This window comes from Megascapheus bottae, chromosome 12 (genome assembly GCF_031878675.1).
Source record: "Megascapheus bottae isolate mThoBot1 chromosome 12, mThoBot2.hap1, whole genome shotgun sequence".
In the NCBI taxonomy this organism is placed as follows: Eukaryota; Metazoa; Chordata; class Mammalia; order Rodentia; family Geomyidae; genus Megascapheus; species Megascapheus bottae.
Genome location: NC_143520.1, coordinates 41,050,658 through 41,062,555, shown reverse-complemented (window position 1 = coordinate 41,062,555; position 11,898 = coordinate 41,050,658). Strand labels below are relative to the sequence as shown.

The 11,898-nt window shown below is 41.3% G+C and overlaps 1 protein-coding gene across 2 annotated transcripts in view; it reads left to right on the top strand.

Annotated features, from left to right (window-relative positions):
• The first annotated feature begins 9,709 nt into the window (after positions 1–9,709).
• Rab3gap1 (RAB3 GTPase activating protein catalytic subunit 1) overlaps positions 9,710–11,898 on the top strand; it is an 83,932-nt gene continuing 81,743 nt past the window's right edge. For both annotated transcript variants that reach the window (XM_090342894.1, XM_090342893.1), the window contains exons 1-2: positions 9,710–9,737; positions 9,834–9,889. In XM_090342894.1, the coding sequence (XP_090199020.1) occupies positions 9,720–9,737; positions 9,834–9,889 (74 nt within the window). In that variant the 5' untranslated portion in view covers positions 9,710–9,719. The remainder of the gene's footprint in view (positions 9,738–9,833; positions 9,890–11,898) is intronic.

The following is an 11,898-nucleotide window of genomic DNA, read 5'->3' as shown; positions in this document are numbered from 1 at the left end:
TTAAAACACAGTTTTCTCCATCAATTTACCTGATGTCCTTCTTTTGGGACATACTTTAGAGACAACAAAAAGGTCAAAGCAGATGATATTACCTAAGACAGAATTAAAAATAGAGATTTGGCTTACCTGTGGGGTGTTTTGCTGAGGGAGTTGGTAGACAGTTCAAGAAGCACTAAGCTGAACTAAACATCATTCTAATTCATGTGGCACTGATTTCTGGGCCTGATATCAACCCTCACTTCAGTTAGGGATTCATTTAAAAGCAGCATAGATTTAGAATTCTTTCTTTGATTACTTTCCAGGGTTATACAGTCCAAATACTTTTGGAAAAAAAATAATTTAAACTGATTCTCAATGCTGAAACCCTTGAGTTCTCACAGCAAGGAAACTGCTTAGTTTACAGGCTGTCACCGAGGCAACCATCTACTGTGTGTACAGCTTGGAGAATTGAAAGCAGAACATTTCATCTAGGAAAGAAAACAAGTATTGCATACTCTTCTAAGTTGCTGCCTAAGTGTTTTAAATAGTTGGATGTCTGTGCACATTTATGTTAACATAATTGCCATGATCACCTTACTGAGTTGTTTGTTGTCTTGGAAAGCTGTGCCTCAAATAATCTCTGTCATATTTCAGCAAGTTCTTTCAAACCTGAAGACATTTCTGCTTGAGAATCTAGTAGATGGCCACTGAATTGTTTGTAGTCATAGGCCCACACTTAAGAAAGCACCAGCAGAAAGAAATCCTTACATTATAAAACATTTCTTGTCCAGACAAGCTTGTAAAAGTAAAATAGACTGCATTCTCATGTGTGTGATTCATCAACTGCACAAGCCCAGCACTTTGAAGTGACTATGGAGTAAAGATACTCATAAGAAAATAGATCCTGCTGTTCCAGAATACAAGGTCAGTCAGCTGGTACTTGTGTGCTACTAGGTGTATTGTTACCATGAATCAAAGGATACAGAGTCTCTTCTCTGAATTGGGCACACATTTATATCAAGAAACTCTCTGTTTTTAAAAAAAATATGATTAAACTAACTTAAGGATGATAAATAGAGGAGTGAGATTCCATGAGGTAACCACTTTAAACAATTATCAGGAACATTAACAACATCAGTACCAGAAAGCAGAAATATATTTGATTGAGTGAGGTGTGGGTAAAGGAGAAGGGGTAGAGAAAAAGAGAAATACCATAAATAATATTACATGTTATTAGTTACTGCATATCATATTGATTCACAAATTATGACAAGCATATTCCATCAATAGAAGATGTAAATGATAGTAAAGTTGCCCCTACTATTTTTTTTTTGCCAGTCCTGGGGCTTGAACTAAGGGCCGGAGCACTGAAGGGCCGGAGCACTGTCCTTGGGCTTTCTCAAGGTGAGAGCTCTACTACTTGAGAATCACGGCACCTCTTGCAGCTTATTCTGGTATGTGGTGCTGAGAACTTTGTGCATACTAGGCAAGCACTCTACCAGTTGAATAAAGTCACTTGAATATTTTTTCCACCACTATTTTTAAAAAGTTGGATGAACAAATTCAGCACTGGTACTCACTAGACACTATGTTGAAAATAAATTATACCATTTGTGGGTGAGAATGGGAGAGAAAAATTGTGAGACAGCTATAGAAGGGGTAACATTGTCCAAAAAAAGCAGAAATGTACCTGACTTAAAAAAACTGTAACTTTTTTTGTGCATCACCTTTGTAATAGCAATTAAAGAGTTTTTTTTTTCAGTTGAATGATCCAGAAGCTGGTGGCTCATACCTGCAATCCTATCTACTCAAGAAGCTGAGATCTGAGGATCATGGTTCAAAGCCAGCCTGAACACACTTATAAGACTTTTATTTCCAATTAACCAGCAAAAAAGCCATAAGTGGGCTGGGAGTTTGGCCTAGTGGTAGAGTGCTTGCCTAGCATGCACAAAGACCCGGATTTGATTCCTTGGTACCACATACACAGGAAAAAGCCAAAAGTGGTGCTATGGCTCAAGTGGTAGAACATTAGCCTTGAGAAAACCCAAGGGCAGTGCTCAGGCTCTGAGCCCAAGCCCAGGACTAGAAAAAAAAAAGCCAGGGGCCGGGAGTTTGGCCTAGTGGTTAAAGTGCTTGCCTAGCATGCATGAAGACCCGGGTTCGATTCCTCGGTACCACATACATAGAAAAAAAGCCGGAAGTGGTGCGGAGGCTCAAGTGGTAGAGCTCTAGCCTTGAGAAAGTCCAAGGACAGTGCTCAGGCCCTGAGTTCAAGCCCAGGACTGGATAAAAGAAAAAAAAAAGAAAAAAAAAGCCAGAAATGGAGATATGGAACGCCACCCTTCAATAAAAAGCTATGTAAGAGCACACATTATGTTCAAAGCCTCAGTACTGACACCAAAAAAAAAAAAAGGTTGGATGATTATCATGAATCCTTTTCTATACCATATTATATTTAGTGATGTCTTTGTAATATCCCAGCCATTGGGGGGGGGGGCGAACCCCTCAGCAATAGAGTCACCAGCACTCTGCTAAGAGCCAGTTTAATAACGGTGCAGTGGCTAGTCTCCACCTTTAGGCTGATAAGAGAGTAGCCCCGACCTTCAGTGGGGCTGAGCTTTTAAAGGTAAACACCACAGGCAGGTAGTAGTCACCATATGACATCACCTATAATACCCATACTCAATAACCACAAAGATGAAATCACACACAGGTGGTCCTAACCACTTGCAAGTGGTTAAACAGGTTAAGCATTTTCACACACACACAAAGAAAACCAAAAACAGTTTGTCAGCTAAGCCTGCCAGGTCATTACAGTCTTATCTCCGGATTCTCAGACTCTGAGCACCCAGCAGGTAGGGCTTTTTCTTTTTTTTTTTTTTTTGTAAATTCCTACATAGGACTGATCACAATGCCGAGGAGAGTAGACACTTGATAAATGTTACTGAAGAAATAAAAATACAATGTCCAATATTTTTGATTTAGAGAATATGTCTTAGAAGCTTCTGATTCACACACTATCTTCCTTTATCAGCTGTAACTTTGACTGCAATTGTTTCTGGCAACATCTTGGAGAATTCTCGATTCTCTCTGCAGAGGGCCATCAAGGTAGATGAAGATGGGCCAGGAGTTTGGCCTAGTGGTAGAGTGCTTGCCTAGCATGCACAAAGGCCAGGGTTCGATTCCTCAGTACCACATACATAGAAAAGCTGGAAGTGGTGCTGTAGCTCAATTGGCAGAGCACTAGCCTTGAGGAAAAAGCCCAAGGACAGTGCTCAGGCCCTGACTTCAAGCCCCAGGACTGGCAAAAAAAAAAAAAAAAAAAAAAAAAAAAAAGGTAGATGAAGGCAGTCCCACAGCTGTTGCTCCTTTCGCAAACAATGTTTTCTCTATCAGAGAGACCTAATTCCTAATTAAACTGCTCTGCCCCCATATTCCTCCAAGGACTAAGCTGAGGATGATGTTTCCAGGCTTCTCATCTCTTAAACTGCCTATGTGTGCAACTATCTCCCTGTGGCCATTATTGGTAACACTTTGAAATTACTGAATTATACCAGAGAGGAAATACTTGCAAGGAAAAACATTTGCCTTTGGATTGGAGCAAAATAGCTCTTAATGTTGAAGAAACGATCTTTTCTGCTTTGTGAACCAGTCTAATAAAAGTGTGTCTCCCTTGAGTATTTTACATCATTAGCATCCTAGTTTCGCACTTCACTTTAACAAATAACTTATTTAAAAAAAATTCTCCAGGGAGAAGACAAAAGGCCAAAAATATCTTGGGAGAAAACTTTACCTAGCAACCTGATAAGACAGTTTTATATAGTTTTTATAATTTAACTTCATGCAGCAAAATCTTTGGTGGTTACTTTAGTATCTGATTTTGGTTTGTGCTGAAACATCTTCAAGGCAAATTAAGTAAGAAAAAATAATTGTCTATATCTCAATAGAATTTCATAGTACATATACATTCATAATAATTCTGCTACTATAATTGATTGACTGCTTCAGGTTAGGTATTCTGCCTACTGTTTTTTTTTTCCTTTTAGTTGGTCGTGGGGCTTGAACTCTGGGCCTGGGCGCTGTCCCTGAGCTCTTCGCTCAAGGCTACCCGCCCTACCCCTGAGCCACAGCGCCATGGCTCTGCCTACTGTTTTTAAATATGAAAAAATAATTTAATCTTTATCACAAGCCTATGTCAAGCCTATATAGCAATCCTGTGTAGGTGGCACTAGTCCTGTTTTACTAACAGAAACAGGTTTAGAGATGTTAATTGACCATTCTACAGTTTTAATGGCTCAAAGAGGATTGGTCTGTTTTTTTTTTTTTTTTTTTTTTTTGCTAATCCTGGGGCTTGAATACAGGGCCTGAACAGGTTCCTTTCGCACTCTACCACTTGAACCACAGCCTTACTTCTGGCTTTTCTGCTTATGTGGTACTGAGGAATTGAAACCAGGACTTCATGCATGTTAGACAAGCACTCTACCGCTAAGCCACATTCCCAGACCTCGTCTGATTTTTTAAATTCATAGATTTCACTTGAGAATCTTAAAATGTGAACAAGACATTTATATGTAGAAGCCTCTCTACATTTGTATCCATCATTTCTCCCCCTGATCTTAGAATTAAAAAAAAATCTTTATTCTCATTATTCTGCTACATGTGCTCTGATTTCTTCTTGCTTCCTTGCTGTAAGCTCCAGGGGGGTGCTGTTCACAAGAGGGTGTGTTCTCTGGGTGGCACCTGCTAAAGACAGATTTTAGTACACAATGTGAATGGTATTTCCAGAAGCTGAGTGATCAGCTTTGTGATCATCTGTTTCAGCCACAGCACCACTTCCAGTATGATGGTGGTTAGGTGATAAGGGTCTCATGGACATTCCTGTCCAGGCTGGCTTTGAACCATGATCCTTAGCTCTCCTCTCCAGAGAAGCTTGGATTACGGGTATGAACCACCTAGCTGTAATAGGATTTCTTTTTTTTTTTTTTTTGCCAGTCCTGGGCTTGAGCTCAGGGCCTGAGCACTGTCCTTGGACTTTCTCAAGGCTAGCACTCTACCACTTGAGCCTGAGCACCATTTCCGGCTTTTTTCTATATATGTGGCACCGAGGAATAGAACCCGGGTCTTCACGCATGCTAGGCAAGCACTTTAACCACTAGGCCAAACTCCCGGCCCCTGTAATAGGATTTCTTAATGAAAGTACATTGGAGCCAAGTAACCTGGCCAAAGTAGGAACTCATCAGGAAAAAACTATTCTTCCTCCCCCCCCCCCAGTCCTGGGGACTGAACTTAGGACCTGGGCACTGTCCTTGGGCTTTTTCCTCAAGGCTAGAGCTCTACCACTTGAACCACAGCACCATTTCCAGCTTTTCTATGTATATGGTACCAAGGAATTGAACTTGGGTCTTCATGCATGCTAGCAAGCACTCTACCACTAGGCCAAACTCCCAGCTCCAGAAAAATGATTCTTACCCAACTGGAGTTCTACCACTTGAGACATGCTTCCTGCTCCCTAGAAAAACTGTTCTTATAACAGGATTTGGCTTAGCTAAAATAGCTTCTTTAAAATGGCAGCTACCCTTAAAATGGTGGTGCTTATGACAAGCAACCACTTTGGCAGTAAAGATTCTAACTCCTATTCACCTTACCGAGAAGTATTCTCTTCAATTCCATCTCCCTTTCACTACTAGTCCCTCTGCTGGAGAATTCTACCAGCATACAATCATGTCAGTTATTATCTACCTGTAAGAAAATAGACAAAAACCGAGGAAGCAATCACTTTTTCCCCTTTCCATTATTTTTTTTTGTTATTGAAAAGGTAAAGAATGGAAGGGTTACAGTTACAAAAGTTAGGTATTGAGTACATTTCTTTTTAGTCAATTATTCTCCCCCCATCAATCCATCAATTATTCTTGACTCCAAATTCCTCTCATTTCAGCAATATTTATACCATCAGTATTTATAATCTTCAAAGAGTCTCTTCTCTTGAATTCAGCATCATCAATCTTCCCTTGTTTTCTTCCTATTTGTATATCTACTCCTTTCCTCTCTCTGTTTATGGGGTCCTCCCTTTACCTATTCTCTATAACATTTCTCCAAGGCTCCACAGGAAATATCTTTTCTTCACTTTCTACACTCTTGTTTTAAATCATGTCACTTGTTCTTATGATTTCAATCACTATCTCTGCTTTCAAATGTATACATTCACTTAGGGTCTTTCGCTTAGGGTCTTGTCACTGAGTTCTAGTTTTTTTTTTTTTTTTTGGTCAGTTGTGTGGCTTGAACTTTGAGCTCGGGCATTGTTCCTGAGCAATTCAGCTCAAGGCTAGCACTCTATACCACTTGAGCCATTTCCCATTTTCTGGTGGTTAATTGGAGATAAGAGTCTCATGGACTTTTTGTGTCTGGGTTGGCTTTGAACCTTGATCCTCAGGTTTCAGATGCCTGAGTAGCTAGGATTATAGGCGTGAGCCACTGGCACCTGGCACCAAATTCTATTTCTATAGGTACATTCCTCCTTGACAACTGCCATTGAATACCTTATGACATTTAACATTTGAAAAACCAAGCTCCTACTTCCTTACTTCTTCCAGATGGATTTAGCTCAGGAATCTTCCTTATATCATTGCTTGCACCAAAAGTCTGAAAATTACCCAAATTTCTTACATTTCTTGTATCCTTGAATTCAGCACTTCATCAAGTTCTGTTATTACCAAAATGTGTGTCCAATATTACCTCATCTTTTTGACTGTCCTAGTTGAAACTCCCATACTCCTCTAATGGGATACTTTAAGAGTTATTAACTGTTTCTATTTTTTACCCGCTTCCAATCTTCTGTTCATATGGTATTCAAACATTTGCAAAGTATAATTGGATAACATTTACTCTCTGGCTTAAAACAGTGTAGTGACTTCTATTGTACTTCAAATAAAATCCAGCTTTAGTCTCAAAGGCCCTAAGTAGTCTGTCCCATGTCTGCTATCCAACTTCATCACAAACACTGTGCCATAAACATATGAACCTTGCTTACTTCATTAGACAAAGCAGACTTATCTAACTTCTAGTCTCTGGGAATGCTCCCGTCTCTCCTTTACCACTAATCTGGCTGCCACTGTCTTATCCTTCAGGTTTCCATCAAGATGCTTCTCTCATAGTCACCATTGACTCAAAATCTGTTAATAGTGCTGTTGGCCCATGTAGGACATTTTCTTACTTTGTGCAGCAAATTTTCAGCTTCCCTAATAGATTCGAGTTCCTTTAAATCATATACTATATTATCTATATCTTCATTTTCCTGGAGCCTAGTATAATGATTAATTCATGTGTTTTATAATTTCTTGTAAGTGAATAAAGATGCAAGCTAAAACCTCTTGGGAGACATTGCTGTGGGATCCTAGAGCTGAGTCCTGGTGGCTCATGCCTGTAATTCTAGCTACTCAGGAGGCTGAAATCTGAAGATTGCAGTTCAAAGCCAGTCAAGACAGGAAATTCTGAGAGACTCTTATCCCCAATTACCCATCAGGAAACTGGAAGTGGTGCTGTGGCTCAAAATGGTAGAGCACTAGTTCATAGCCTCATAACCATCAATCAATCAATAAGTAAATAAATAACCAAACCCCTTAGTCTTGAAGTAGAAAGTAAAAATTCAGGAGAAAGGGTTCAAGTCTTGGCACTAGTAACAACAAATGGTTGTCAAAGTTCTTTTGATGTCTGTTTTCCTCACCTGCTTTATCTATTATCACTGAATTGCAAATATCCCTAACTCTTCCTTTCAGTTTAAGTATTTTTATTACTGGTACTACACTTCTAGCCCACATTTCCTCTGTGTTGAAAACCATTAAGTGATATTTAGAGTTTTGTAATTATGAAAGCTTCAAACCTAAACAAAAGTAGAGGAAATATAATAAGTGCCCATGTAGTTGTCATCTGCTTAATTACATACACATAGGATTTATTTCATTCCTATTTCCACTCAATTTCCCCTTGCCATTACTTTGAAGCAAATCTTAAACAAAATACCATTCTGTCTGTAATATTTCAGTATATATAAAATAAAAATTTTGGCTGTCGTGGGATTTGTAGAAGTTATAGTATTTTCTGTCAAAGTGGTTGCTTGACCTAAGTATAGCCATTTAAAGGGCAGCTGACATTTTACAAGAATGCATGAAGCCCTGGGTTCAATTCCTCAGTTACACATGAACGGGAAAAGCCAGAAGTGGTGCTGTGGCTCAAGTGGTAGAGCACTAGCCTTGAGAAAATGAAGTTCAGGGACAGAGCTCAAGCCCCTGAATTCAAGCCCCAGGACTGGCAAAAAAAAAAAAATTCTATTGGCTGGCTCAAGTGGTAGAGGTTCAGCTGAGTAAGAATTGTTTTCCCGGCAAGTTCCTTCTTTTGCCAGTGTCCTGGTTGATTGCTCAGGTAAACTTTTAACCCTTTTCAAACTAGCTAATTGTGCAAGACTGTGAATTAAAGTTCTGACCAATCACAATGAAGGGAAGGTACTAGGGATTAAACCTGGCTTAAAGCCTGTCCAGTGTGCTGGTTTAGTTGGTTTCCTGTTAAGACATCCTTCTGCAGAAGTAAAATCTAGGCTTGCCCAATTCCTTGAGATGGGGTCCTTACACCCCCAAATCGGAAGACATTTCTAATAGGTTCTAAACAGTCTACCACTTTAGCTAATGATAGAATTCTTAACAGCTAGCTAGCTTCGCTTCCCTTCTTTGTGTCCTTACTGAGGCTTTAATTTAGGGCCTAGGTGCTATTATTAGATTTTTCCTTTGAGGATGGCACTCTACTATTTGAGCCACAGCTCCATTTTGGCTTTTTTGTGGTTAATTTGACACGAGTCTAACAGACTTTTGCTGGCTTTTATCCAGGATCATCAAATCTTAGCCTCCTCAGTAGCTAGGATTACACATACACATCACACCAATATCTGGCTCCACTTCTGTTCTTAAAAGTGAGGATTGTATTGAACTGTATAACTAAATAATATAATTTTATTTTATACCTTAACCAAACTGCTTAAGTTCTTTTGTAGGTGGAGTAGGTGCCTAAAAGTTCTTTTGTCTTTGCTCAAAATAATGAACTTTGAATGAAAACAAACACAATGTATATTAGTTTTTAAAAAAAAAAATATATATATATGCAAGTCTAGGATCTTGTTCTTCTGTTACTTCTTGTAATCATACCTCTACCTGGTATTTAAAAATATTATCAGCGTGCTGGTGGATCACACCTGTAATCTTAGATACTGAGGTGGGTCGTGGTTTGAAGTCAGACTGGGCAGGAAAGTCTGTGAGACTTCCACTTAATCCGCAAAAAGCTGGAAGTGGATCTGTGTGGCTTAAATTGGCAAAGCCCTAGCCTTGAGCAAAAAAAAGGACAGTGCTCAGGCTCTGAGTTCAAGCCCTAAGACCATCATCCCCTCCAAAAAAAAATAGAAAAAGAAATACACACACACACACACACACACACACACACACACACACACACACACACACACACACACACACACACACACACACACACACACACACACACACACGCACACGCACACGTGACTTTGGAGGGCGTGCCAACAATCTTCCTTCCTGGAAGACCAAAGCTCCTTCTCCAGTCCCCAGGCAGGGCTTACAGAAGGCGGGGCGAGACTGGAGCCCCGCCCCCGCCCCGCCCCGCCCCAGTCCCCTGCTCTTCTTTTTCTCCCGGCTGCCCTTGCGCCCAGCCCGGCGCTCCTCAAGATGGCGGCTGACAGTGAGGTTGTGCTTCGCTCTTTACCTATCGCTGTCTCTAAGTTCGGTCCTCCACGTCAACGCTCCGGAGCTCAATTTCTTTCTTTTCCTTCTCTTCCGCAGCCCGAGTCGGAGGTGTTTGAGATCACAGACTTCACCACCGCCTCGGAATGGGAAAGGTGAGTGGCGTCTTTTGGTTACTCGTACCTCGGGCCCGGCGTCTCCCCTGGTGCCCGTCACCCAGACACGCCCCGCGTGACTCCAGGCCGCGGGGCGAGCGTGACCGCGGGGTCCCCGGCTGGCCGGCGCCGGCTCGCTGTGGCCAGCCGCGGGCCTCCTCCGCGTCGCGGGGCCCGCCCCGCCCCCCGTCGGGCAAACGCTGCCGACGCGGGCTTTGAGGAAAAGTTTACTCCCGACCACTTTCCTTACTCCTTCGGTTCCCCAGCAGAGAAGAACTTCCGAGACTCCACGGCCGTCCCTCCCTTCGCGTCCGTTTGACTCGTTTTGTTGTCAGCTGCTCTTTGCCTTCCCGAGCACTTAGGTGTCCCGGGTTCGGGATGAGGCCTTCGCGGCGTCTGATGGTTGCGCATCTGTCACACGCCCACCACCTCCAGCCGGTCTCCCTCAACGACCTTTTTCCACAAAGTCTGCTTGTGTCTGGGTTTGGAACGCCCCGGTTCCTCGTGGATGGGGGGCGAAGGGGGCTCTGCCCCGTCTCTTCCCGTGCCTGTTAAACCTCATATGAACAGCTGTCTGTTGTTATCACTGTAGTTGTAAGCCAAGTGGATGCAGGAGTGACAGATTGAGCCAAGTTTTCCGTTCGGCGTTATCCAAGTCTACCTTCACTTTCATCGAACTAGAAGTCTAGATGGCTTTAATACTTTATCATTTTTCTGATTGGGAGAAGTGTGTGTATATCATTGTTAGTGGATGGTATAGGAAAATAGAAAAGGATCCTTTCTGGAATAATAGTTTTTAACCTGTACTTTCCTCCCCTCCCCCCCAAAATCAATAAGACAGTCACACTGGCAAGGCTTTATTGAGCAAGTAGGTCTATACGTGGAGACATTTTGGAGAAACTCCCCAAAATTGATTATTTAAGACAGTCTAGCATAAAATGTGAGCCATTTGGTATGTACCAACTATAGTAGTTTAAGATGATTTTGTGGACTATAAAATTGTTGGAGTTATATTTGTGGAATGTAGGTAGGAAGTGGGCTGCTTTGAAAATGGGAAGTGAAAGCTGACTTCTCGGTCATGCTACAGGTCCATCTAATATGGAGGCCCAGGTGGGAAGCTGATTTGAGTTGAAGGGGCAAAAAAGCAGATTTTTTTTTTTTTTTTTTTTTTTTTTTTTTTTTTTGCCAGTCCTGAGGCCTGGGGCTCAGGCCCTGAGCACTGTCCTTGGGCTTTCTCAAGGCTACCACTTGAGCCACAATCACCACTTCTGGCTTTTTTCTGTGTACCTGTACTGAGGAATTGAAGTCAAGTCTTGGCGCATGCTAGGCAAACACTCTACCACTAGGCCAAACTCCCGGCCCCCCAAAAAGCAGATTTATATTTGTCTCTGTCTGTTTCTCTTTCCCACACAAATGTCGGAAAAAAAAATGGGAAGTGGTTGGTTACATGTGAGAAGAGACTGACATTAGTAGAGACATGAGAGGATGAACGTTTGCTCTGTATGTGGAAGTAATTAGATGAACGTTAGCTCTTTATGTGGAAGTAATTATTAAATACAGTTATGGGGACTATTACAAAATAAGGAAATGTAGTTTTTGGCCTTTATGTTTATAGAGCAAAATCAGTATTTTACAATTGAGGAAAATATTAAGATTTAGAAGTTTTTTAAACATGGAGTTTAACATTTGAAGAGTCAGTATATTTACCATACAGGTAATTTATTGAGTGGATTAAACAGAAGCCAGTAACTATCATTTGTTCCTTGAATGATGGCCAAGTGTCATGTGCATGTGTCAAGCACATTGTGGACATGGGGGATATAGGAATGTGGTGGTCAGAAAAAACAGACGTGATTCCTCTTGTTTGTCTAGTAGAAAAGACATAAATCAAGGCTGGAAATCTTATTCAGAGGTAAGAGTGCCAGGTTAGCCAGCACAAGGTTCCCAATTCAAACCCCAGTACTACTAAAAGAGAAAAAAGGCACAATCAAATAATACACATTAGTCTG